General features: G+C 41.0%; 1 protein-coding gene across 4 annotated transcripts in view; it reads right to left on the reverse strand.

Moving 5' to 3' along the window:
* LOC103121601 (aldehyde oxidase) overlaps positions 1–24712 on the reverse strand; it is a 108818-nt gene that overhangs the window by 55375 nt on the left and 28731 nt on the right. For all 4 annotated transcript variants that reach the window (XR_009550667.1, XM_007532126.3, XM_060194175.1 and 1 more), the window contains exons 6-18: positions 23335–23396; positions 21570–21659; positions 20525–20605; positions 18731–18875; positions 17981–18073; positions 16806–16957; positions 16322–16415; positions 14708–14817; positions 13615–13799; positions 12253–12415; positions 7705–7797; positions 4427–4596; positions 3339–3465 (exon numbers count right to left, since the gene is read on the reverse strand). Coding sequence is in view for 3 of the 4 variants with exons in the window: in XM_007532126.3 (XP_007532188.1) it covers positions 3339–3465; positions 4427–4596; positions 7705–7797; positions 12253–12415; positions 13615–13799; positions 14708–14817; positions 16322–16415; positions 16806–16957; positions 17981–18073; positions 18731–18875; positions 20525–20605; positions 21570–21659; positions 23335–23396 (1565 nt within the window). In the remaining variant the exon portion in view is untranslated. The remainder of the gene's footprint in view (positions 1–3338; positions 3466–4426; positions 4597–7704; positions 7798–12252; positions 12416–13614; positions 13800–14707; positions 14818–16321; positions 16416–16805; positions 16958–17980; positions 18074–18730; positions 18876–20524; positions 20606–21569; positions 21660–23334; positions 23397–24712) is intronic.

Here is a 24712-nt window from a genome sequence, read left to right on the forward strand (position 1 = left end):
AGATTTTTAAAAATTTTTGCCAGGACTGGGCACAAGTACATAAATGATTTAGCTGCTCATATCACTATTTTTTTCTCCATTGGGGAGGTGGGTAAAAGAGAAGAGAGAAGTGTCACAGAATAAGAGCTTCCTCCAGTGGCATAGCACCTGTCAGGTGTTGCCAGGGCTCAAACCTGAGGTAAAAGATTATTAAAAGATGTGCTATACATACACAGTTGAAAAGGACTTCAGGGAGTCGGGCTGAAGCCCAGCGGGTTAAGCGCATGTGGCGCAAAGCACAAGGACCGGCATAAGGATCCCGGTTCGAACCCCGGCTCCCCCCCTGCAGGGAGTCGCTTCACAGGCAGTGAAGCAGGTCTGCAGGTGTCTATCTTTCTCTCCTCCTCTCTGTCTTCCCCTCCTCTCTCCATTTCTCTCTGTCCTATCCAACAACGACAACAACAATAATAACTACAACAATAAAAAAAACAACAAGGGCAACAAAAGGGAATAAATAAATAAAATTTAAAAATAAATAAAAAATAAAAAGAAAAGGACTTCAGTGAACAGGGGCTATCATTCAAAGCAGCTCTGTTCTGTGCTTGGTTTTGCCCTCTGACCCAGCACACAGACACGCCCCTGGGACACCCGGCTGAAGCACGCCCACCTCACAGAGCAGGCACACTTGGGCAGCCTGGGCTCACTCATCTAGTTGAGGGCTCGCTCATCTAGTTGACATCTGTACAGAGGTCATCATTTTCACTGTTTTCAGTCGGTGCCTCACACTGCAACCTGTCTTTGGGGCAGTTTCATCCTTGGCTTCAGAATCTCATTCACCATCTTTCAGCTTGATCAGTTCAGTCTATCAGAGTCGGGGGGAGGACTGTTTGAGACTGAGAAGCATCTTGGGGCAAACGCGTGAGGCATGCAGAAAAAGTATCAAACGCTGCCATTTCTGGTGACTGACCACACAGTCGCGTGGTTTTAAACATCTGAAACTGTCACTTTGGCATCAATGGTCTATCATTGTGCCTCTGCTCTTGACTCTGTTCTGTGGGAAAAAATGTGAAGGATTTGCAGGGAACCAGATGGGGAAGTTTACACACACACACACACACACACACACACACACACACACACACACCTTAACGCATAGTAAAAAGTACATTCAAGGACAATTGTGTCCAGTGCTCTAGACTTTGACTCATGTGGACAAGGAACATTTCAGTAACAATGACCAGTCACAGTAGGTGCTCACTTTAATAATGTCTGCTGTCTCCTCTGCACCCTTTTGAGGGAAATATGTGGAATGAGATGAGTCAAAAAGAAAAGGACAAATACCAAATGTTCTCTTATTAGTGGGACTTAATAGAGGACAGGGAGAGAGAGCACAAAGTGAAACATGGACTGGACATGGGGTATTGCACCAGAGCAGACAACTCTGGGGAAGGGGGGCAAGGAAGAGAGGGAGAGAACTTTGGGGGCCTATTACATAATAAAATTGCATGCATATGTCAATGACTGCACTGTAAAGCATTACCTTCCTCAATAAAAAATAACAAGGAGTTGGGTGGTAGTGCAGTGGGTTAAGCACATGTGGCACAAAGCACAAGGACCAGCTTAAGGATCCCAGTTCAAGCCTCCAGCTCCCCACCTGCAGGAGAGTTGCTTTACAGGCTGTGAAGCAGGTCTGCAGGTGTCTGTCTTTCTCTCCCCCTCTGTCTTTCTCTCCTCCATTTCTCTCTGTCCTATCTAACAATGATGACATCAATAACAACAACAACAATAGAAAACAGCAAGGGCAACAAAAAGGGAAAATAAAATAAATATATATATATAAAGAATTTTAAAAATGTTTAAATAACAAATAAATAAATATGCCTGTTGAGAGATCAGTAAGATAGCTCATCTGTGAGGGTGCCTGCTTTGCTGTGTGAATAACCTGGGTTCAAGCTTACAGTCTGGACAGCAGTAGAGTAATTTCTTTTTTCTTTTTTCTTTCTTTTTTTGCCTCCAGGGTTATCGCTGGGGCTCGGTGCCTGCACTAAGAATCCACTGCTTCTGGAGGCCATTTTTTCTATTTTGTTGTCCTTGTTGTTTATTGTTGTTATTATTGATGCCGTCATTGATGGATAGGACAGAGAGAAATGGAGAGAGAGGAGGGGAAGACAGAGAGGGGGATAGAAAGATAGACACCTGCAAACCTGCTTCACCACTTATAGAGCGACTCCCCTGCAGGTGGGGAGTCAGGGGCTCGAACCGAGTTCCTTACACCGGTCCTTGCGTTTTGTGCCATGTATGCTTAACCCACTGCGCTACCGCCCAGCCCCCAAGTCATTTTTATGTGGTGATCTCTCTCTCTCTCTTTCTCAGTCTCTATCTGAAAAAGTGACTTCGGAGAAGTGAAGCTATGGTGATAGGGGAAATGCCTGTTGAGTATATGGAAATGAATGAATGAGCAAGTCAGAGCAGGTCCTAGATTAAAAGGTAAAGGGAGGTCTCATGGGAGAGCAGCACCTGAACTTGGACTTGGGCTTTGAGCACACTAGACTGGGAAGATGGTGAAGGATTAGCAAACCAACTTTCTCATTGTTCTTTCCTTATTTACCTTTTCATTCTTGTTAACAACTTTCTATCTTAATATTAGAAAATATAAAATATCAGCGTATCATTTGTTCCCTTATAAGTGATCATCTTCTTTAATATGAAAGTGTCTATATTTTCCTTCATTCAATATTAAAATATAGTGTTTAAAATACTGTGCACCAAATGAAAGCACCAAGGATGGGGATGATGGTGGAGCAGCACTTTGACCTCTCTCTCTCTTTCCCTCTCTAAAAATATAAAATTAAAAAGATTGGGTCAGGGTTTTCAACAGGAAAGCAATTACAGAAGCCATAACTCCCACCTTCTGCTCCCTATAAAGATCTTTGGCCCATGCTCCCAGCAGGGAAGAAATGACAGAGGGAAGATGACCAGAGGGCTCTGAACTCCAGCTCCATCAGGGCCCCAGAGAGAGAAAAGGAAATAGAGACATTTGGATGTAGTAATAAGTGTATGTGTGACTTGGAAAGAAAGAGAAGAAGAGATCTTTAAAACATGGACAAAGGTATACAAATATAGACTAAGAGTTGTAGAAATAAGTTAACCAATATCTGCAACCTTAGGAGAACTGCTGTAGCTTCCAGTGGAGAGACTGGGGATTCAGAACTCTTGTGGTGGGGATGGTGTGGAGTTATACCCTAGTTGTCTTGTAATTTTGTAAATCAATATTAAATCAGTAATAATAACAATAATAATAAAAGACTGGGTGAGGGAGGCAGCTCAGTGGAATCACAATAAGCGATCCCACAAGTTACCTTGTATGTGTCCAGAAGTTTCTCAGGTTTGGTTAAAAGGCAGAAGGAGTTAACTCCATGAAGGTGGTCCTCCGTCACAATGTCCACCACACCTGGCAGGCTGAGAGCTTCTGACAGATCAATAAACCTAGAAAGAAAAAGAAAAAAAAAGATGGAGCAGGGTTCCTCAGAGCAGCCATGCAGCCTGGAGATGAAGAGGAAAGCTTAGCTGGAGAACAGGTCATGGAAGAGCTGAGTGAGGTTTTAAAGAGCCCTCTCACAGTGCTCTGCTGGACAGCTGGGGAGAGTGGAGAGGGACACTTTCTGGGACAACGCAATTAGATGGAGCAACTTGCTGGAGCAAATCCTCTATCCACATCCTGGCTCACCTCTAATCTGCACTGGGTACTACTGCCTGTCTCAGTTTACCTAAAATAGCTAACTGTCTTCACTTTTTTCTACCCATGTAACTTAGATATAAACTAATGGTTGGGTGTCGGGTGGTAGTGCAGCAGGTTAAGCCCACATGGCAGCACAAAGTGCAAGGAGCGGTGTAAGGATCCTAGTTTGAGCCCCCAGCTCCCCACCTGCAGGGGAGTCACTTTACAAGCAGTGAAGCAGGTCTGCAGGTGTCTATCTTTCTCTCCCCCTCTCAGTCTTCCCCTCCTCTCTCCATTTCTCTATGTCCTGTCTAACAACGATGACATTTATAACAACAATAATAATAACCACAACAAGGGTAACAAAAGGGGAATAAAATAGCCTCCAGGAGTAGTGGATTCATGGTGCAGGCACCTACCCCCAGCAATAATCCTGGAGGAAAAATAAATAAATAAATAAAATGATTACTACCCATTGAGTAAAAATTATAAAAACAGTCCCATTTTTTAAATTTATTTACATTGGATAGAAAGAGTAATTGAGAGGGAAGTGGGAGATAGAGAAGGAGAAAGACAAAGTGACATCTGCAGCACTGCTTCACCACTTATGAAGCTTCCCCACTGCAGGTGGGGACCTGGGTCTTGAACTGGAGTCCTTGCACACTGTCATGTATGTACTTAACCAGGTGTGCCATCGTCTGGCCCTGGTTAAGAACTTGTACCACTCACATGATCTTAGCATGGGCTCTTGAACTTGTTACGAAGGTCAAGAAGAGTTCCTGGTCCAGCTTTGGCATGTCATCACAGTAGATGGCTTCCCCCGTGGCATGTTTGATGCCAGACAAATGCATGACAGGACGGCCAACTGAATCTTGAGGAGGCTGCTTTGCATCTGCAGTCTGTTCAGTCAATAACCAATATGTCATTTTTTATAACCACATTCTACACATCTCCCAGAAGAGGGTGAGCATATAACTTATGTGAAAACCAGAGCACTTAGAAAATGAAGGGAAAATTATCATAGTTAGTAATGACACCAGGACACAAGCCTATTTCAATAATTGAGTAGACAAACTAGAATGTACAGCCATGGTGTTACTTATACTTTTCAAACTTTTAAATGGTATGCCACAGATTAATGTCATTTTCATTTGTATAAGTAAATGAATGTATCTTTTTCCTGACAAAGTAAAATCATGTTCTTCTGCTAATGCCCATGTGTTCATTAACATGCTATCATCAAACTTATTTATTGTTTGTATCTAAGTATGGCACAGATATTTTGCAGAAGAGAATGAATATACTGTTATGTTTCTAGAAAATATCAAAGACATGATTGGTACCAGAAAACCGTTTTTATTCTACTTGAATGAGGACAACAAAGAAAGAACTGTAAGATGGAACTTTTCTATAATGGCGATAAAGAATAATTGAGTTGACCCATTAACGAGACTTTTTCTCAGAGTCCACATCAGTGATCCTGGTGATACCTTAAACACGTTAACCGAAGTGAAAATAAAGAGATGTAGTGTTTCTTCCAGTATTTTAAATACAAGAGAGTCTTTAGCTTTCCCACTCAGCCCTTTACTGGGAGAAGAGAACTGGAGATATGAATAAAGGCTTGAGAGACGATAAAGAATAGGAAAGCCTCCAAAGGAGGGGATGGGAATCAGAACTCTGGTGGTGCGAGTTGTATGGAATTGTACCACTCTTATCCTATGGTCTTGTTGGTCATTATTAAATCAATAAAAATTTTTAATAAACATTTTTTATAATGCCATTGAATTCATATTACACTATTTAAGTTTTAACAATCTCTCATTATAAATCAACACAGGCATTTAACACATTAAGTTCACAGCTAAAAGCCCGGTTATACCCTTCACCTCCTAATTGGCCTTCATTATCTAATTAGCCTCTCTCCCTCTCCTCTTCCCTTCTGTTAACCAGTAATTTAGACTTAGAACCTAACTGTTTATTTTCATTTACCTTAGACCATTTGTTTGTTTTGTCTCTTTGTGTACACTGCTTCAAAACTTTGTCTTGTAACAATATCCTTTTAAGTATATCAATGATATAAAGAGTATTACTTTTGTTGGGATGATTCAAACTAATTCATTGTGCTTCCTCTCTTGAGTTTATTGCACTGTCAAGACATTATGGTAGTTACAAGAGGAAAGTTGCAGCTGCTGGATTGTGTGGGACACCGAGGAAGATATCAGCTGCTTTTCACTTTGAAAATTATTACTATTAATGGAACTTCGTTTATTTGAATTCTTGTACATATTAAATCTAAAACCTCAAGGCTTATCGACCAGTATCAATGTTAAGTACAACAAACTGTAAGATTTAATAACTAAATCCAACAATAGATTCCACAAAGTGTTGCTTAAAAAAAAAATCTCTTTATGTTACTAAAACTCTTAAGTTAATAATTCCAAGGAAAAACACAAAGTTTACCATAGAGGTGACTTCAGGAAATAATTTTATGATGTTGAAGCAGAAAATCCCACTTGAAAGTTATGAGAAATTTTTTCCCCTCTAATTACTGAGGCTTAAAAATAGCTCTTGGAACTCATATCTAACTCAATTAAAAAATGTAACACACAATCAGCTTAGGAGCCTGTGTGACCTCTGCATCCCTCTAGATCTGAGCTCACATTCTGTGTTCATGAGTAGGAACATTCCAGGCTGCCCCAATATTGACCCATCTTCCTCAAGTATAGCATAGAGTATGCTGATCTAGAGAGATGCAGAGGTCACATAGGCTCCTCAGCTGATTATGGGCCCCAGATCACATCAAATCGATGGGGTTTACAGTCAACAATATTTATACCCCTTTCCCATGTTTGGGAGCTACTCTCTTCCCTGATCCAGCTTTCTGGTCCTTTTTCCAGCCATGATATCATCTCCCCAGACAATAACTTGGATCCACTGGCATATCAGATTTCAGGCTCAGGGGAAAAAAGAAAAAGAAAAAAAAACAATATAGCCAGAGGCCCTTTGGAATATAACTAAAATATGCCTACTAACTATCTACAAAATGGAGGAAACCCCCCCCCAACTCTTCATCTGCACTATTCCAGCCTTTAGGTCCATGATTGGTCAACAATTTGTTTGGATTTGTATGCTAACTCTCTTTTCAACCACCAGGTTCCAGATGCTAGCATGATGCCGACCAGACTTCCCTGGACAGACATCCCCACCAGTGTGTCCTGGAGCTCCAATTCCCCAGGACCCTACCTCCACTAGAGAAAGAGAGAGGCAGGCTGGAAGTATGGATCAACCTTTCAACACCCGTGTACAGTGGGGAAGCAATTACAGAAGCCAAACATTCAACCTTCTGCATCCCACAATGACCTTGGGTCCATACTCCCAGAGGGTTAAAGAATAGGAAAGTTATCAGGGGAGGGGATGGGATACAGAGTTCTGGTGGTGAGAATTGTGTGAAGTTGTACCCCTCTTATGGTTTAGTCAATGTTTCCTTTTTATAAATAAAATTTAAAAAAAAAATATAACACAACAAAAGCCACATGGAGAACAGGGGCTGGGGAGCAAGCACAATAAATTCAATTCAAGCACAATAAATCAGAAGGTGTTTTTAAAAGAATTATTGTATTCTCACCAGCCTCTGGGGGTTGTGTTTTCTAACTCTTCTGAAAACAAAATCAAAGCAGTCCCATAGTCTGACACAAAGTGTGTCTGTAGCTGTGCTCTGACTTCCATGGTGCCAAGGGCATTCGACATGGTGTTTGCACAAGGCCACCACACAGAAGACACAGCCTTCAAGTCCAAAACAGACATTGTTTAAATTGCTGTTGCTAGCTTTATTTTTGGTCACAATTCTCCACTGATTCTGAGAGTCTGATTAACACTGACAGAGGTCATGTGTTCACCGGAAGGGAAGTTCAGGTTTATCAAGAAAACTGTGAAGAGATAGGTGGCATATCTAGGTGCAGGAGATATTGCTCACACCCTTTCAATCAAAGGGGGGAAAAGCCACTAACCTGATACTTGAATGCACTCCAGTACTGCCTGGAAGAAAGGTCTTCTAACATATTCTCATAGTTGTCAGCAAAGCCAGGAGAATGAACAGGGGCCTGCAAAGCAGAACCGTCATAGATATCAGAAATGTGGCCAATGGCCTTAACCATTGGAAGGGAGTCTTAGCTGGGCACTCAGCAAATGGATCTTCTTCAAAGTCTAACATCTAGCTGAAGAATATCCCTTCAAAGGTATGTACGTGCACCTATGTGAACCATGGCACTGTCTGTAAAGTTGAAGGTTTGGAAACAACTTCAATGTCTAACAATAGCCAAGTGGACAAAGAAGCTGCAGTGTATATGCATGCAGTGGAATTCTATTCAACTGTTAGAAATGGCCAGAGCTTCCCATTTGTTACAACATGGATGGAATCATGCTAAGTGAAATAAATCAGGAGAAAGAAGAATGTCATAATGATCCTGGGTCCATACTCCCAGAGGGGTAAAGAGTAGGAAAGCTTCCAGTGGAAGGGATGGAATGCAGAAGTCTGGTGGTGGGAGTTGTGTGGAAATGTATCCCCCTTATCCTATGGTCTTGTCGATCATTATTAAATCAATAATAGTAATTATAAGAGAATGTCTGATAACGTTACTCATAGGTGGGGAGTAAGAAACAAAACAAGGAAAATAGGAAAATACAATGTAAACAAATTTAATAAAATGTGACCTATTTCAGCAGGTCCAAGGACTCTAAAGGGGGGGTGGGGGAGGTTTGGAATGGGGTAGAAGGGGGCGGGAGGTCCAGCACCCTACAGTGGAGGGAGAAGAGAATTTGGTGGAGGGTGAGGAAAGTTGACTCAAGATGTTAAATGGTGGTCTGTGACAACAACAGCACTGTAAGTCACCATTTACTCACTAAACTGGTTTTTAAAATATAAAAATAAAGAAATCAAGTGTGGGGGCAGGGTAGTGGTGCCCCTGGTTGAGTACACATATTACGGTGTGCAAGGGCACAGGTTCGAGCTTCCGGTCCCCACCTTCAGGGAGAAAGCTTCATGAGTGGTGAAGTAGTGTTGCAGGTGTCTCTCTGTCTCTTTCCCTATCACTCCCTTTCCTCTCAATTTCTGGCTGTTTCTATCCAATAAATAAGTAATAATAATTTTAAAAAGAAATAAAGTATAATATTTGTTAAGTATTCATTCAACTCAACCCTGAGTTGCTCAGCCACTCATCTGTTGTTGGACACCTGGGTTGCTTCTAGGTTTTGGCTATTACAAATTGTGCTGCCAAGAACATATGTGTACACAGATCTTTCTGGATGCATGTGTTGGGTGTGGGGTCAAAGGAACCCTCCTACACTACTGGTGGGAATGTCAGTTGGTCCAACCTCTGTGGAGAACAGTCTGGAGAACTCTCAGAAGGCTAGAAATGGACCTATCCTATGACCCTGCAATTCCTCTCCTGGGGATATATCCTAAGGAACCCAACATATCCATCCAAAAAGACCTGTGTACACATATGTTCTTGGCAGCACAATTTGTAATAGCCAAAACCTGGAAGCCATCCAGGTGTCCAACAACAGATGAGTGGCTGAGCAAGTTGTAGTATATATACACAATGGAATACTACTCAGCTGTAAAAAATGGTGACTTCACCGTTTTCAGCTGATCTTGGATGGACCTTGAAAAAATCATGTTGAGTGAAATAAGTCAGATACAAAATGATGAGTATGGGATGATCTCACTCTCAGGCCGAAGTTGAAAAACAAGATCAGAAAAGAAAACACAAGTAGAACCTGAAATGGAATTGGCGTATCGCACCAAAGTAGAAGACCCTGGGGCGGGTGGGTGGGGAGAATACAGGTCCAAGAAGTATTCAGAGGACCTGGTGGCGGTTGTATTGTTATATGGGAAACTGGGGAATCTTATGCATGTACAAACTATTGTACTTACTGTTGAATGTAAAACACTAATTCCCCAATAAAAAAATAAAAATAAAAATAAATAAATAAATGGGGGTTCTCGGTCAGGTGCTTTGTAATATTGTGGCAACTTTTCCGTAAGGCTGGAATTTCCCCAAGATAAATATACACAGTTGGACAAAGATGTAAATATAGATACAAATACAAGTAGTAATAAAGAGGTAAGTGTGACATATTCCCTTTTTCCCTCCTACTCATTTGATCTGGGGATCATTGAGAACAAAGTCTGCCCTTAAATGTCTTTAGAAAGAACTATACTAGATCCATCTCACTATCCAGATGGCAGTCAAGCTTTTAGGTATTTGAATCTTGAGTCCTATATATAGATGCTAGGAACTGTACACCAGCTGGAAATTTAAAATTAAATTGAGTAATGTGTCTGTGGGTGGTTTGGGGGATAGGGGGTGGTTTAGCAGCTGGAACACAGAGCTTGCATGTGTGAAGCCCTGGAGTTCAATTCCCAGCATCACCTATGCAAAAGTGATATTCTGGTCTCTCTCTCAAATAAATAAATTTAAATAAAATACATAAGTAAATGTTAAATTGATGAGGAAGGTCCATCCCAAGAAGCTGATGGACATACTGAGCTTGACATGACAATGACAGTTTCCAGTAATCACATTACATTTCTAACTTACATGTTCTAGGTGGAAGGAAATACTTATGCTAGTACTGGTACACTGCATGTATAGATATTAGTTCCCTATGTTTTTTTAAATTTATATATGTGTTTATTCTCTTTTGTTGCCTTTGTTGTTTTATTGTTGTAGTAATTATTATTGATGTCACTGTTGTTGGATAGGACAGAGACATGGAGAGGAGGGAAAGACAGAGAGGGGGAGAGAAAGACACCTGCAGACCTGCTTCACAGCTTGTGAAGCAACTCTCCTGCAGGTGGGGAGCTGGTGGCTCAATAGTTCCCTATGTTTTATACTGAGCTGGTTCCTGTTTGAATTTTAAAGCCTACAATTTTGAAGGCCTCACACATGTTTCTGCCCTGGGAAAGCTGGCAAGATAAACATGCTACAAAGGAACTCTCCCTTTGGAGCAGATGTTTCTATGGTTGGGAAGTTGGATAAAGACCCAAGTAGGAGGGACCCGATGGTGGTGTACCTGGTTGAGCGCACATGTGATATGTGTGCTGAATCAGGTACGCCACCACCTAGTCCCGTTGAGCGCAAATGTTACATTGCACAGGGACCCAGATTCAAGCCCCCAGACCCTGCTTGCAGGGGAAAAATAAAATAAAATAAAATAAAAAGCCAAATAACTATAATAGATCATTGGCTTCTAACATTGTTATGCTTTTTATGATTCTTGCACATTCTCTTAGTAACTAAGGAGATACCAACCATTAAAACAAGAAATACATGTTAAGAAATAAATAGAACAGAAGATATTGCTTAAACCAGACAAAAATCAGGACAAGGAACACCATTGTGGATGAGCATAAAAATGATCTTTAGCAGCTGGCTGGTCAACCCAGAAAGGAGAGCCCAGAGACACAGGAGGACTATATATGTGTAATTTAAAAATGCACCTAGTGGGCCTTTACATTAAAATAATGGGAAATTAAAGACAACAAAGGTCTTTTCTCCAATAACAAAGGAATTTCAAATAGAGCAAGTTGAACTGAAGCCACAAGATGATAAGGTGGAAGCTTTAAGTAATGTAATTTAATTAACCATCCAAGTTATATTAGTTTCCTATCAACTGGAGGATTCTAAGTTGTTTTTTTTTTTAGTTATTTTTTATTTATTTTTTATTGGATATAGACAGAAATTGAGAGGGGGAGGAGAGAGACACCTGCAGCCCTGTTTCACCACTTTTGAAGCTTTCCCCCTGAGGATGGATTTGAACCTGGGCCCTTGCTCACTGTAATGTGTGTCCTTAACCAGGTTTGCCACCACCTGGCCCCTCTTTTTACTTTTTCTTTTGATTGTCTAATTACAATAGCTCATTTACATATGAGTTTAAATTTTCACTATCAAAAATTTGATATGAACCTTAATTGGAGTTGGTGTATTGCACCAAAGTGAAAGACTCTGGGGTGGGGGGTGGGGGAGAGTACAGGTCCTGGAACAGGATGATAGAGGACCTAGTGGGGGTTGTATAGTTGTGTGGAAAACTGAGAAATGTTGTGCATGTATTATATTTACTGTCAAATGTAAAACATTAATCTCCCAGTAAAGGAAAAAAATTTAATATGTCTTTTCAAGTTAATAACTTTTCTGCACGTCATCTAGACATACAACAGGTCAGAGATAAAAACAACTAGGAGGCATTAAACTGAACCCTGCAATGACTCTGTGCTCTCCTCACAATTCCCCAAACTCACACCACAGCAAAAGACAGGCTTCTGCTTGACCAGCAAGGCCAGCTGTTTCTGTTCTATTCTAGCCTGTTCTATTCTAGTGAATTCTGTTCTGTTGTTCTCAATTTTATTCCATTCTATTCCATTCCATTCTATTCTATTTGATTCTTTTGTATCCTCTTCTCATATTCTATTCTACTGCTACTTGGCAAAAGGCTGTTACCTGAGGTAAGCCAGGGAGGGCCAGGGAAGCTCACACATGGCAAGAACTATTTACCATTCTCTTCAAAATCTGTGATACTTCCAGGTAGAATTTGAAGAGGAAACTGATGATGAGAGTCCTCTTAAACTCCACCTTCCCACCAGGAGCTGAGCCTGGCAGGGAGACTTCCTCCAAAATCAGCCTGCAGGCTGTCTCTAGCATCTCTTCATTCCAGGGCCTGTGAGAGTAAAAAGAGAAGACTCAGAGCCTGGCAGGACCCCTGACCTCAAGGTCTCAGCTAGTGGACAAAGCAAAGTGTCACAGTTTGACAACAGGAAGCCTGAATATAGGCTCTGGAACTAGTATACCACCCTTATGATATCTGATCCACATGGGGTAATAGCAGACCTCACTTTGGGTCAGGCCATTAGAAAGGAGATAACCTTGGTGAAGATCTCAGCCCAGGAGTCCCCCAGCCCTATGACATTTACTGCATGAACAGGTTCTGCTCTAAGTACCTTGTACATGTCCATTCACTTAATCCTCTCAACTACCCTATGACTATGACATCAGGACAATCACCCCCCTCTGTCATATAACCGAGGTACTGAGAAATGAGGGCCATAAGGTTAAGTAAACTGACTTAGATCATGTGAGTGATGAGATCTGAACTGAAAATTGTTCAGTCAGGTGCATGTTTTAAGATCCATGTTATTTTTTTTGAAATGGTAACAGAAGCCTAATTAATTGCTCAGGAAATAATGACTATTTGTACTGTCTATGGAAATAAAAGGTCAGGGAAGTAAAGGAAATTAGCAATTTATTACAAAACAAACTCTGATAGTTTTTTTTTTCCACAATGAATTTTTTCTTTCATGATAGAGAATGCAAGTATATTCATTTTTCTTATTGTGTCTATGTACTATTGGAAGATAGGCTCTCACTCACACGCACACACAGGCTATATAACTATATGATGTCGATGTCAGAATTCACTAAAATCAAAACATAAGGAGTAAATATGAAAGTGGGCTTGGTGGTGGCATACTCAGTTAAACACAAGGATGTGGGTTTAAGGCCCATTCCCCACCTGCAGGGGGAATGCCTCATGGAAGGTGAAGCAGGTTGGCAGGTGTCTATCCTTCTCTCTCCTTGTCTATTTCCCCTCCTCTCTCAATTTCCCTCTGTTCTGTCAAATAAAAATGAAATAGAAAGGGGGGATAGGAAGGGGGGATGGCCTCCAGGAGCAGTGGATTTGTAGTGCTAGCACAGAGCCCCATTGATAACTCTGGAAGCAATTAAAAAAAAAAAGAGTGAACATGAAATTTCATGCCACTAGTCAAAAAAAAGATGGCAGTCATTTATTCTTCTTTTAACAGTGTGTCACCACAGAAAGAGCTGATCCATTCCTGGGAAACTAAGAATATGCGGCCATACCTTCCAATGAGTTTCTGGCAAGAATTCTTTGCACAGACGGTGGTTGGACCAACACCTCCATAGAAAATGGACAACTCTCTAATGATGCCGTCCCCTCCTCCAAAACAGACTCTCATTCCTGAGTTGACTATAGCAAGTGCATTTCGTTGGCGCTGGGCTTGTCGAAAAGCTGACACAAATTCCCACTAGAAGCAAAAGTAAAGTGCCACATGTGAAAACACACTGAGTGACAACTACATAGGAGCAGTTTACGTCAATATATGTTGCCTCCTCTGGCCCTTGTTGCACTCTTGGGGACTTAATTGTGAACCCCCAAATTGGTGTGTGGAAGTCCTAATCCCATAATGGGATGTCCTAAGAAGGGTAAACAGAGAGAGAACCACAGAAGGCCCACGCAGAAGGTCGTCATCTACAAGCCAAGGAAAGAAGTCTTGAGAGAAACCAACATTGGCAATGCCCTGATATCAGACTTCCAGTTGCTAGGAATTCAGAGGCTAGCCTGTGAGTAGGTAAATGTTCTTTGAGTCACCAAGGCTTTGGTTCTCTACTGGCAGCACTAGCGAAAAATTACAATGTCCAAGGCAGACTTCAGTCTTCCCACTTTTTAGATGAGGACAGCAAAACTCAGAGGGATTCAGAAATTCAGAGTTACAGCAAATGTTAAAACCAGGATTCAATCATGAGTTTGATTCCAAAATCTTTATTCTTTCCACTAAGCTCTATTGCAATATTTTTTCCAGTCTTTTTCAAATCCCCAAGACACAGGCAAATATATGTTTTTAAAATCATCTTTAGGGTTAAACGTTCTATGAAACAGATGTTTTTAATCTACAAGAAAGTAACTTCAGAATCTGGGAGAGAGAATGAGTCTGATAGAGTCAAAGGACTCCTGAGTCTAGGAATAGTAGGAGAGAGCATAAAGTCCATGGTAGGAGAGCACATAAAGTCCTTGGTAGGAGAGCATAAGTCCTTGTCATCTCCCCTGTACATACACCCAACATCTTCTCTTAACCCACTCTGAGCTGGAATTAACAAACCATAAGCTCACAAACAAAATTCAAGAATTTAAAAGAAGGGTATAAAGCATCCTCACCTTCCTGGAATAAGGGATGTTCACTGAAATCAAGATTTCTTCAGGTTTAAGATCTGCTGTCGGGCATTTTTTGAGAAATTGCTCATTTAAAGGAATCTGTCGTTCTCCCTCTGTGAAAAGAAGTGGCACATTCCCTTGGATCTGTTCTATCAGACAATCCAACTTCTAAAACTTGGGAAAGAATTCTACCAAATTCTTATAGGCCAGATGGCGGCACAACTGATTGAGTAGACATGTTACAATGCTCAGGGAGTTAGGTTTGAGTCCCTGGTTTCCACCTGCAGAGGGAAAGCTTCGTGAGTGGTGAAGCACTGTTGCAGCTCTCTCTCTCTCTCTCTCTCTCTCTTCCTTCAATTTCTGGCTTCCTCTATTCAATAAATGAAGATTAAAAAATGAATTCTACCAAATACCCAAGTAAACCAGGTGTTTGGGAAAAGAAGTGTTCTTCCTGTGTTTACTACATCTTTCACCCCACAATGGTCTCCTGTAATGTTTCTCTCAGACTAGGCCCCAATATTTTTGTTTGTTTTTTTCCCCTTCTTCATGTGCATATAAAATGATAAAGTAATAGGGCTTTCAGACTAAGTTAAACGTTATATTTATATACACAAAACCTGTTTCTCATTATATGATTTTTAAAAGCATGCTACTTGGCTGGGGAAAAATAACATAATGGTTATGCAAAATGTTTTCATGCCTGAAATTTCAGAGTCTCAGGTTCAAATCCATACACCATCATAAACCAGAGCTGAGCAATGTTCTAGCAAAATAATAATAGTAATAATAATAATAATAATGTAAAGGGATGATATTTCATTTGAATACCATGAGTACAAATTTTCCTCTTAAAGAAGGGTGAATATGGGATGATCTCACTCATAGACAGAAGTTGAAAAATACTACCATGACGCCAACCCGATGTCCCTTAGCAGACAACCTCACCAGTGTGTCCTGGAGCCCCACTTCCTCAGAGCCCTGACCCACTAGGGAAAGACAGAAAAAGGATGGGGGGTGTGGATCACCCTGTCATGGCTGATGTCCAGAGAAGAAGCAATTACAGAAGCCACACCTTCCACCTTCTGCTCCTCATGAGAGATCTTTAGTCCATGTTCCTGGAGGGATAAAGAATAAGGAAGCTTCCAAAGGAGTGGATGGGATATGATGCTCTGATGGTGGGAATTGTGTGGAATTGTATCCCTCTTATCCCATAATTTTGTTGATCACTATTAAATCACTAATAATAAAAAAGAAGTTGGAAAAAATGAAAAAAATTCCTCTGTAAGATAAATTTTGTGGTTTAGATGATATAAAAAAGGGTATTTAACAATGCTAGTAATAGAGCTAGCCCATATATTTCTCTTATTTTAATTTTATTAGTGTTTTATTGGATAGGACAGAGAAGAGGGGAAGAGAAAGAGGGGAGAGAGAAAGATAGACCCCTGCAGACCTGTTTCACTGCCTGTGAAGCACCCCCCCCTCTCCTGCAGGTGGGCCAGGGGCTCAAACCAGGATCCTTGTGCTGCTGTCCTTGTGCTTTGCGCCATGTGTGCTTAACCCAGTGCGCCACCACCCAGCCTCAAGTTTAATGATCTCCATCAAGAAACTGTCACTTACCCTTTGACAGCAAGTTTAGGGTACAGTTGCCCACAGCCAGGAGGGGATTCACATCTGAGTCAAGATGCCTGCTGACGATGTGACCTCCTAAAGACTTTTTTTAAAATAGTGAGTTACTTTCATGTCAGTTTTGTAATTATATTTTTAAAATGAGTCCTACATATTTCAGCAAAGCAAAGGTCTCTTGGGACAGGATGGAGTCCTGGTACATCTAAGTTGGGGGTGAAAGATCTAAGTTGGGGGTGAAAGTATTCTGTGGACACCTATCACAAAGAGATAAGAAATTGTGCCCGTGTATCAACAGGAACTGTACTGCTAACCATTAATGTCTCAGTACAATGATTTTTAAGTGCTAAAATAAGGATCAAGCACAGCTCTGGAGAACGCTTCTAATTGTCTTTTAAAAGGAATTAAAAGGCCATGATTTCCCAGAAACAGTCATCCAAAGACCAACTACCACAGTTTACTATCATCAATTACAAACCGCCATGTTTCTGATCTGAGATCCAGCCAGAGTCCCCAAATGCTTCAAGAGCACGTGGTACAGTTGTGTCTTCTCACTGGGGAGCTTCAGAGTCATGTCAGCCAGGATGTCCTTCACCTGAGCCAGGCTGAGTCCAGCACCTAATGTCAGCCCTGAGATTAAATCAGTTCTAAGTAAATGCCATGTGATCACTGTGGACCTGGAGCCATCTATTAGACCTGAGCTGAAGACCTGGGATCTTTATGCAGGATACATGTAATTCTCCAGAACTTTGATGGTGCTAGTGGCGGTGCTGACAGAAGCAGTGGAGACAGAATCTTGTTCTGTTTTGTTTAACTTTATTTATTTGATTTAATAGAACAGAGAGAAATTGAGAGGGAGTGGAGATAGAAAGGAAGAGAGAGATAAAGAGATACCTGCAGCCCTGCTTCGCCACTTATGAAGCTTTCCCCCTGTAGGAGGGGGCCGGAAGCTTGAACCTGGGTCCTATGCATGGTAATACATGCACTTAACTAGGTGCACCACCACCTGGGCCCCAGGGAGCTGCATTTATTTTTTTCGGTACTCACTGTGTGGAGTGTTGTGTGGAATGCCTCACTGAATGCTTAAACAGTATCATATATTTGAGATACTAACAGTCCTGACTACGTAAATGAAGACTCTGAAATTTAGTTACGTAAGTTGGCTAAGTTCTTACAGCCAAGATTTGACAGTGCCAAGAATTGGACTTGTAAGCCACGTTCTAAGTTCACGTTGATATTGCTCCCCATTGTGCCATTCTATCAAGTCCCTTTATGGGAACAGAAAAGTCACTCTACAAGCTACTTAGTATATAACATCCTTTTGTTTCTGCTGTGCTTCAGAGAGTAAAGGCTGTGCTTTGTTCATCTTTAACTTCTACTAGTAGTTGAACAGGGCTCTTCATTGGGTAGTTGTAGCATTTCTTTGATATGGCAGACACAAAAGTTTCTTCAATAACAATCAGACTGGTCAGGCAAGTATCATCTCTATAATTATGGAGAAGCTTTCCCTGAGCCCCTTCCAGAAGGGTACGATTCTTGTGAGAATGTCTATGTGTAAGTAGGAAGATTTACTTTTTATGCTTCTCCATCAATCAGTGGAAATACATTAATTAATTCATTTCAATTAAGAAAACAAGGGCCTTAATAACTCACCATTACATGAATAGCTCACAACATTCAGTTCTTCAATTCTGTCAGGAGAAATTATAACTGGGTGAAAGACTCCTTTAAATTTCATTTGAGGCCCTACAATATTATAAAAAAGAAAAAAATAAGACTAAGATGGAAGAGGGACCATTAACATTTAAAAGTGTGGCTAAAACTGGTGTCTCTAAAGATGTGAAAATTATATATCTTTCTCCTTATTGGCAAACCACACTGACTAAGGCTGGCTGGGTCTACTGCTTCTCAGTGAAGAAGCTGACCTCTTGGATGCAATTCTGTGCACTGCTCCAATTTGGAAGAATAGAAATTGCTTATGTAATGGAAGTGGTGAACATCTCTTGAGTAATGCTGGGGAAGTCAAGTCTAAATTATTCTAAATGCTATGTTAGGGAGTTGGGCAGTAGTACAGTGGGTTAAGCACACATGGTACAAAGCGCAAGGACTGGTGTAAGGATCCCAGTTCAAGCCCCTGGTTCCCCACCTGCAGGGGAGTCGCTTCACAGGCGGTGAAGCAGGTCTGCAGGTGTCTTTCTCTCCCCCTGTCTTCTCTTCCCCTTCTCTCTCCATTTCTCTCTGTCCTATCCAACAACATCTATAACAACAACAATATCTACAACAACAAAAAAATAAATATTTTTTTAAAAAATGCTATGTTAGACCACTTTTCCTGAAAACATGCATATGTGAGACTCTCTCTAAGCACTTTTCCTTATAAGAAATACCCGAAATTCTACATACCCACAGAGGTGTTCCCCATGACAACAGGGGCCTGAGGATACTTGGCTTTAGCTTCTAAAAGATCCTTCAGACTCACTGGGGAGATCCACATCATTCTGTCACCACCAAACACCCTGGTCCTTAGTGGTTGTTTCTCAGCCATCATCTGTTGAGGAAGTAATCGGCATTTGAGATTACTCATGACAACATTTCCACCTGTTTCTGCTCTGTCTTGCAGAAATAGAAAAAGGAAATATAGACAGGGGGCCAGGTGGTGGCGCACCTGGTTGAGCATACATGTTACAGTGCACAAGTATAGAGTTTTATTTTACAAACTCAAATTCAAATGACTGAAAATCAGAACTTCATTAGGAACGAGAGTTCAGGATAGAGTAAGGTACCATTGTTCTCCTTCTGGGGAAGGAGTTCCCACATGATTCTCTCTGGTGCTTTCATATTTCGAAGGAATTTATTTCAATATTTTTAAATGATTCAACACATTTAATTTTGTCAAACCACTCTATGGAAGAAAAAAATTCAGCAAAACTGATAGTAGAAAACACATCCATGTTAACAAATGTGTCTATGACATTGCTTTACAGAAAAGATATTTTACGTCAACAATGGTTTTTTATTGTATTTTTATGCTACAAAATTAAACAATATTTCTCTAAAAGAATATGAAAAACATACACCTCAAGAATGGAGGCCAAAGCCTACAAACTTTTTAAATAAATCCTTTTCTAGAAAATCCAGATTTGTTGTTTTAAAAACAATTGCCCAATTTCTTTGTTATATATCAAAGAATTGCTTCTTCTATTACGTGATATTTGTCAGGGGGTGGTGAGTTAGTGTATGAACAATATTATAAAATTACACTGCTGTGTCTACCAGTTCACTCTCCCCACGTTGCGACATCAACCCTAAATCCCCATGTCTGTCACAGTTAGTCACACACTATAATTTCAGATAATGATAGAAAGAAAATGCTTAGTGTATTGCAGCAAAGTAAAGGACTCTGGGGTAGGGGGGAGGGTTCAGGTCCTGGAACATGATGGCAGAGGAGGACCTAGTCGGGGTCATATTGTTATGTGGAAATGTTATGCCTATATAAACTACTGTGTTTTACTGTCCACTGTAAGCCATTAATCCCCAATAAAGAAATAAAAAAACTTGAAAAAAAGAAAATGCTACTTTTTAAAAATCAATAACCACATAAGAAGATCCATAAGAAAATATGCTTCTAGGAAGGAAGTTAGAGACAGGCTGGTGGTATGGATTGATCTGTCAATGCCCATGTCCAGTGAAGAAGCACTTATAGAAGCCAGAACTCCCACCTTCTGTATCCTGTAAAGATCTTTCGTCCATGCTCCCAGAGAGATAAAGAACAGGGAAACTTCCAGTGAAAAGGAAGGGGATATGGCAGTTTGGTGGTGGCACTGTCTGAATTGTACCCCTCTTACCTCACAATTTTGTTGATCATTATTAAATCAATAATAATAATAATAATAATGAAGTTGAAAAATAAGAAAGCACAAGGCAGAACTTGGACTGGTTTGGTGTATTGCACCAAAGTAAAGGACTTTGGGGTAGGGGGTGGGTCCAGGTCTAAGTACATCATGTCAGAAGAGGACCTAGAGGAGGTTCAACTGTTATGTGGAAAACGGAGAAATGTTACACATGTACAAACTACTTTTTTTTTTACTTTTGACTGTAAACCATTACTTCCCCCCAATAAAGAAAAGAAAAAGAAAATATTCTTACTCATATTCTACCAAATATTTCTCTAGAATGAGCTCAACTTTGTTTACTTACCATTAGCTCAGGAGGAAAGATCAATTCCTGAGTTGGATCCAATGGCAGAAATTCCTCTTCTGAGAACAGTTTTGGACTTGCCTTAAAAAGGGGAAGTAACACAAGTTATTGTCAAAAGGCATCTCTAGCTGCTCTAGACACTTTGTGGAATGACATTAGAAGAAGCTAGGCAGGCTGAAAGCAAAGTCGATTTGTCAACCACAATCATGGGTCTCTAGTATAGACCTTGGTATCACCTACATTAGAGACAGTGATGGTTCTCCAAAGCCTCACTCTGTGCATTCTCTCTGGAGTTTGGAGAAAGCAGAGGAGGCAGAAACAGCTGAGGACAAGAGGGCTTCCCTACATGCTGCCTCTTCTATGACTATTCCCTCTGGCTGTTCTTCCATTTCCCTAATATTCTTTGTTCTGACCCTTGAAAAAAGAGTTAAAAAGGGTTTTGTTGTTGTTATTGTTTAAGGAAAGATGTTAAGAAATCAGTGGCTCTCTGTCCTACAGTTGCTTGCATTTGAATGAAACTAGTATCTGGAGTGAAGGATGAGAGAGAAAAAGAAAGAGAGACAATGTGTGTGTGTGTGTGTGTGTGTGTATAGATGAAGTATGCTGACATAGCCAAACTTAGTCCATGTGTGCAGTCATTTATTCCTCCTGGAAGTAAGTTGGTCTCAGGATATAGCTCATCCACAGGGCATATACCTTATCAAGCACAAAATTCTGGGTTTGAAACTTGGAACCACATAGAAGCACCACAGATAATACAGGGAAAGTTCTGGTGATGGTGAAGCAGTACTGTGGAATCTCTCACTCTATTTCTTTCTAACTTGAGGAAGAAGAGTGAAAATGTTGCCCAATTGTTGGAAATGATGTGTGTAGCATATGTGCTTCCTCCCTCCCTCTCTCTCTCTCTCTCTCTCTCTTTCTCATGTGTGCACACACACACACACACACACACACACACACACACACTTTACTGCATGTGTACACAGCAAGTTGGTCTCTACTCATGTTCTAGGAAAACCTTACACAGAATTTATACTTCACTGACTTTATTTTCTTCCTCAGGTTCTTGTGATTCATTTATTCCTTGATCCAAACAGCAAGTCCCATTTTCTTTACTTTGACAGCAACCAGAAGTCTAATAGAAAAAAACAAGAAGATATTGCTGAATCTACTGAGAATTTTCTCACTTTTTTTTGCAGTATAGCTGACAAATGAAATTGTAATATTTAAAGTGTTTAGCATGATGGCTTGAAACACATATATTTTGTTAAATCATCACCACAGTCAGCTTAATTAAGTCATCATTCCACACGACTATTGCCTATGTGTGATTTTAATACTGTTAATTCTTTATATCCATGACTATGTGATATCTTTCCATTTACTGGTGTCTTTATTCACAGGACATACCAACAAGCATTATTCTCTTTCTGTTCTTAGTTACAGTGTACTGATCTCATAGTGTACATTCCAAAGGACAACCTTATGCCCTTCATTTCAAGGTTGTTTGTTCATTATTATGACAATAAATACAGCTAAAATAAATACTCAGACAGAGCCTGGTAGGCAGGTCTGCAGATGCACAGTCTCTGATTACAAGTGGTCCACTGTCTGGTGGAGAGATGGAGGGGCAAGTGGGTCCAGCATAGTGATAGGGACACACCCGGTGCTCAGAGCCCCAGGGCAGGGTACCCAGCCCAGTCATACAGCTCAAGAAAGACCTCATAGAACAATGACCCACAGTCAATGGAAAGAGCCTGTGTGGAGGACAGGTGGTGGTTCAGCTGGTGGAGCGCACATGTCACCATGGATAAGAACCCAAGCTCAAGCCCCTGGGCCCCACCTGCAGGAGGGAAGCTTCAGGAGCAGTGGAGAGTGCTAAGGTGTTTCTCCTTCTCTTTACCTTTCTCTTGCTCTCTATCTCTCACCCTCAATTAGAAAAAATATGGCCACTGGGAGTGATGGCATGTGCACACTCCAAGTCCCAGTGATGACCCTAGTGGCAAATAAAAAAGAACTTGTGTATTCATGGGCAAGCCCAGTGTGTGAGAGTAAGTGTGCTGCCCAGGATCAAAATAACAAACAGAAGGGACTAGGCGGGTGTGCAAAGACCCACACAAGGATCGTGGTTCGAGCCCCCGGCTCCTCACCTGCAGAGGGTTCACTTTGCATACAGTGAAGCAAGTTTTCAGGTGTCTGTCTTTCTCTCCCTCTCTCTGTCTTCCCCCCCCTCTCCATTTCTCTCTGTCTTATCGAATAAAAAATGGCCACAGGAGCAGTGGATTCGTAGTGCAGGCACCAAGCCCTAGTGATAAGCCCTAGAGGCAAAAATTAAGTTAAATAAAGTAAAATTAAAAATAAATAACAGGGAGAGTCAGGCAGTAGCACAGCGGGTAAGTGCAGGTGGCGCAAAGAACAAGGACCGGTGTCAGGATGCCAGTTCGAGCCCCCGGCTTCCCATCTGTAAGGGAGTCGCTTCACAAGCAGTGAAGCATGTCTGCAGGTGTCTATCTTTCTCTCCCCTCTCTATTTTCCCCTCCTTACTCTATTTCTCTCTGTACTATCCAACAGCAACAAGAATAATAACTACAACAATAAAACAACAAGGGGAACAAAAAGGAATAAATAAATAAATATAAAAATAAATAACAGTAACCAAAGACCTTGAGATAAGAGGTAACCCATCTTAGCAACAACTCTCTCCCCTAATTAGTAACCCCTGTTTCCACATCACACCTGGAAACCCCTACTGCTTTGTTGTTTCACAGGGGATAAAAAAAAAATTCCTTAATGTGTTCCTTGCCACTTACTTTGCAGAAAGTCTTGCAGGCATCAATTATGGGCCTGTATCCAGTGCAACGACACAGGTTACCTAGAGGAGAAGATCCAACCATCACTCAAGTGCCATGGAGAGAGGCACAGTCTGTCACATGCAAGATGGAAACATGGACCCCATCCAAAAAGGATGTCCTGCTTAACAGTTTAGTCCAGCCAATCTATAGCCAGACTATCTTCATCAGCAGCTTGGGATATTTTGTTGAGAATCTTGAGGCAAAATAGCAAAGCAGCTATTTAGTTGCCTTCTCTGGAAGCAGTTCTTACGTCTTCTGTGTGTGATGAATATTCAAAGGACAATAATTTCAGGTGGAAAAAGAAGTCTCTTGATCCACAACCACTTTGTTTGTTTGTTTGTTTGTTTGTTTTTATCAGAGAGCTTCTCAGCTCTTGCTTATGGTGGCGCAGGGGATTGAACCTGCAACTTTGAAGCCTCAGGCAAGAGAGTCTCTTTGCATAACCAGTATGCTATCTACCCCACCCCACAATCGCTTTCAAGAACTAAACTGTAATGGATGGGATGGTCTAGAGCAGCTCGTGAGGGGGCACAGTTACTGGAGTGCTGGACTTAAAAGCAGAAAGTCCTGAGCTTGACCCATGTCACTCCATGTGCCAGACTGATACTCTGGTTCTCTTTCTCCCCCTTTCTCTTGTGTGAAAAAATATATGGATTTTTTTTTAAAAATCAAAGACTTTTAGCCGTGATGATCATTATTACACTTCAGAAGCAACCACACACTGTTTATTGACAATAAAACACTGGGCCATGTTTCACAGTGGCCCATACTCCACACTCTATCTCCATCCCCAAACCCTCAAAGCTGGGATAGTATTAGTATTAGTACTAGTATTAGTATTATTTTAAATGAAAGAGAATGTAACTCAGTGTTGAAGTGCATGCTTGACATGTACAAAGAACTGAATTCATGCCAGTGCCACAGAGAGAGAGAGAGAGAGAGACAGAGACACACAGATAAAAAGCAAAATCAGACAAGACACTGAAACAAGTTCTCTAGAGCTGAGTCCCAGGAATCTTCATTCTTTGAAAACTCCCCCAGGTAAGTAAATTACAGGACCCTTTGTGCCTGTCCACATCATCTTCATGAAATTAAACTCATAATAAGACACCAAGAGCAGCGGGCAGGAAACTGTCTGTGCACTGCCTCTCTCCTTTCTCTCTCCATGTGCTCTGATCTTCCCTGCAGCATTTTTGCAGAAGACCTGTACATAAGAGTTCTAGGCTCACATTTTCTAGAGGAGAAGTAAGGTCATCAGGAGGCAGGAGATAAAGTCAAGAGAGGCAGAGAGGATTTTGCCTAAAAGGACCTGAGAGGCTACCGTTTTATAAAATTG

This window comes from Erinaceus europaeus, chromosome 7 (assembly GCF_950295315.1).
Source record: "Erinaceus europaeus chromosome 7, mEriEur2.1, whole genome shotgun sequence".
NCBI lineage: Eukaryota > Metazoa > Chordata > Mammalia > Eulipotyphla > Erinaceidae > Erinaceus > Erinaceus europaeus.